This window comes from Octodon degus, unplaced genomic scaffold (assembly GCF_000260255.1).
Source record: "Octodon degus isolate 3935 unplaced genomic scaffold, OctDeg1.0 scaffold00269, whole genome shotgun sequence".
In the NCBI taxonomy this organism is placed as follows: Eukaryota; Metazoa; Chordata; class Mammalia; order Rodentia; family Octodontidae; genus Octodon; species Octodon degus.
Window position 1 is genome coordinate 413,155 of NW_004524845.1, and position 2,646 is coordinate 415,800.

General features: G+C 34.7%; 1 protein-coding gene across 1 annotated transcript in view; it reads left to right on the forward strand.

Annotated features, from left to right (window-relative positions):
• The window catches only part of Mob1b (MOB kinase activator 1B), a 57,476-nt gene that overhangs the window by 49,740 nt on the left and 5,090 nt on the right, over window positions 1-2,646 (forward strand). Inside the window, exon 5 of the mRNA XM_023706773.1 lies at window positions 1,444-1,607. Coding sequence (XP_023562541.1) covers window positions 1,444-1,607 — 164 coding nt within the window. The remainder of the gene's footprint in view (window positions 1-1,443; window positions 1,608-2,646) is intronic.

Sequence of the window (2,646 nt, forward strand, 5' to 3'; positions counted from 1 at the left end):
GTAAAATAGTGGTTTTGAATGTCCTTATCTCTTATCTCTCTGTATATTTTAACTTTTTATTTTGAACCAATTTCAGAAATTTAGAAAATCTACAAGAATCCTACAGAGATTTATAGATTTTGTTTGGTATTTTAGGGAAGGGTCTACAGAGTGATCAGGGTCTCAGTACTAGATCGGACTCGTAGTGATCCGCCTGTTTACAGCCTCCCAAGTGCTGGGATTACAGGCGCGCACCACTATAGATTCTATATCTATATTATTTTACTTTTTATTTTGTCCTCCCTCATTGTCATGTTCATTAATTTTTAAAAATTTTATTGTGTATCTGAGGTATATAACATAAAATATACTTACACAGATATCTCATGAAATGGTTTTTGTACTGAAATAAGTTTACATGTCCATTATCTCACAATAACCCATTATTTTTTGTTAGTGGCAAAAGCACTTATATTCATTTAATGAAAATCTTAACTATAATGCATTATTAACTATAGTCTTCATTTTGTGCATTAGATCTTTAGACTTACTCTTCTTGAGTGTCTGCCATTTTATATCATTTGATTTCTGTCTCCTTATATTCCATCTGCCACCTCTGATAACTACAGTTTTATTTTCTCTATACATTTAATCTTATTTTTCCCCAGTGTAAGTGAGGCTGTGCATTATTTTTCCTTTTGTGTCTGCCTTATACTTAGCATAATGTTTTCCAAGTCGATCTACATTTGTGGTAAGGCTGATGAATACTGTTTCAGTGTAGTGTTCGTGCATTTCACAAGTTCCTTATCCGTCTGTTGACACACACCTGGGTTGTGTTCATGTGGTGGCAGTTGATTACTGCTGCAATGGGTATGTAAAAGTAGATACCTATGATAATGGTGATTTAATTGCTGAGTCATACAATAATCCTTTTCTTTAGGACTTTTCATACTGTTTTCTAGAATGGCTTATCAATCTACATTTCTAACAACAATGTATAAGGATTCCCTTTTTTCCACAAGGATTATATATTCTTTCTGGTTTTATATGTTTAAGGTTGTAAAATTGCTCTAATTCATAAAATAGCCTGAATGAACAGATTGCAGCTAATTTGGTAACTAATACAGAAAAAGTCTGAAGATTCTTACAAGCATCTTAAATAGAACTGAACACAGATAGTATGTTACTATGTTAACATATTTGTATGAAGGCTTGGTGTCAGGAAGCTCATTTCATTTCAGTAAGGTGGTAGAGTGTTAGAGGTACAGCAGGCTTTAATGAAGACTAGTTCTTACCCCACAGAAACTTTGGCTTATTTTCATTGTATTTTGAAAATGTGATATAACAGATACATAAAGTAGTAATTAAAAAATATTACTTCTTTTCAGCCATATCTTTGCTGACAAAATTGTGTTGCTTCATTTTCTTTTGTTTAATAGAGGCTGGTGTTTATCTCTTTATCAGGTGTCCCATTTCCAAAGAACTTCATGTCTGTGGCAAAAACCATACTCAAACGTCTCTTTAGGGTCTATGCGCACATTTATCACCAGCATTTTGACCCTGTGATCCAGCTTCAGGAAGAAGCACATCTCAATACGTCCTTCAAGCACTTTATATTTTTTGTCCAGGTAAGTGGAATTCAGAGGCCTTTACTGCTTAGTGCAGTGATGGAGAACCTATGTCATGCACATGATTTGTTTTTAAATAGAAGATGTACATTTATCATTTGTTTTTTTTCTAAACTGAAACCTCAATATTTAGGCTTAATGCAGTATTTGCATTTTGCATTAAGTAGGTTCTGGGCACTTGTCTCTAAAAGATTTGCCATCATTGACTTAATGTATTTTTGTGCTATCAGAGCTCTATGAAGAGGATTGTGTTCATAGAACTTGCTGTCTTGTCTGCATCTCTTGTGCTTTCTAGGATGAAAAAGGGCTGGCCTTTTGTTTCCAAGTTCATTAGTCCCCAAGTTGATGGCAAGCAAGTCTCCAGTGAATCTGAGAAGTCTTGCTTTGCATTTGCTTCTGGTTTGCTTCAGTTCCTGGGCCATGTACAGAGGGGCTGGATAAGCAACTTGACTGGGTGGGCAGATCTGTAGATGAACTTGATGAACTTGTTCTCTTGTGAGCATGTCAGTATTCATTCTGTTCCCTCTAACCTTCCATTTGCATCTATCCTACACATTTGATGATCACATCCTTTTTGTTTTCTTTGCTTTTCAAACCACAGTCCAAGTAATTATAAGTAATAATGGAAGAAAAATGCAGAGCATGTTTCTGTTATAGAGGTCAGTTAGTCTTTAATCTAACTTGCTAGTTTATCTCCTCTTTGCTTAGTCCTCAAAGAACTGGCCTTAAAGATTGCAGCTAATTTGGGGACCAATATAGAAAAAGTCTGAAGTATCTTACAAGCATCTTAAGCAGAACTGAACATAAACAATACATTACTGTATTAACATATTAAGATAAATGAGAATATTGCTACCTAATTCTCTAGAGAAATAATAAGGAAAAAATGAGAAACTGTTGGAAATGTATGAACTGACCACTTTGTGTGTGTGTGTGTGTGTGTGTGTGTATGTGTGTGTATTTTGGTGTAGAGGTTGAGAGCAGGTGGCCAAAAGAAACTCAGGGATTGACATTATGTTGTGGATAGGATATATATATA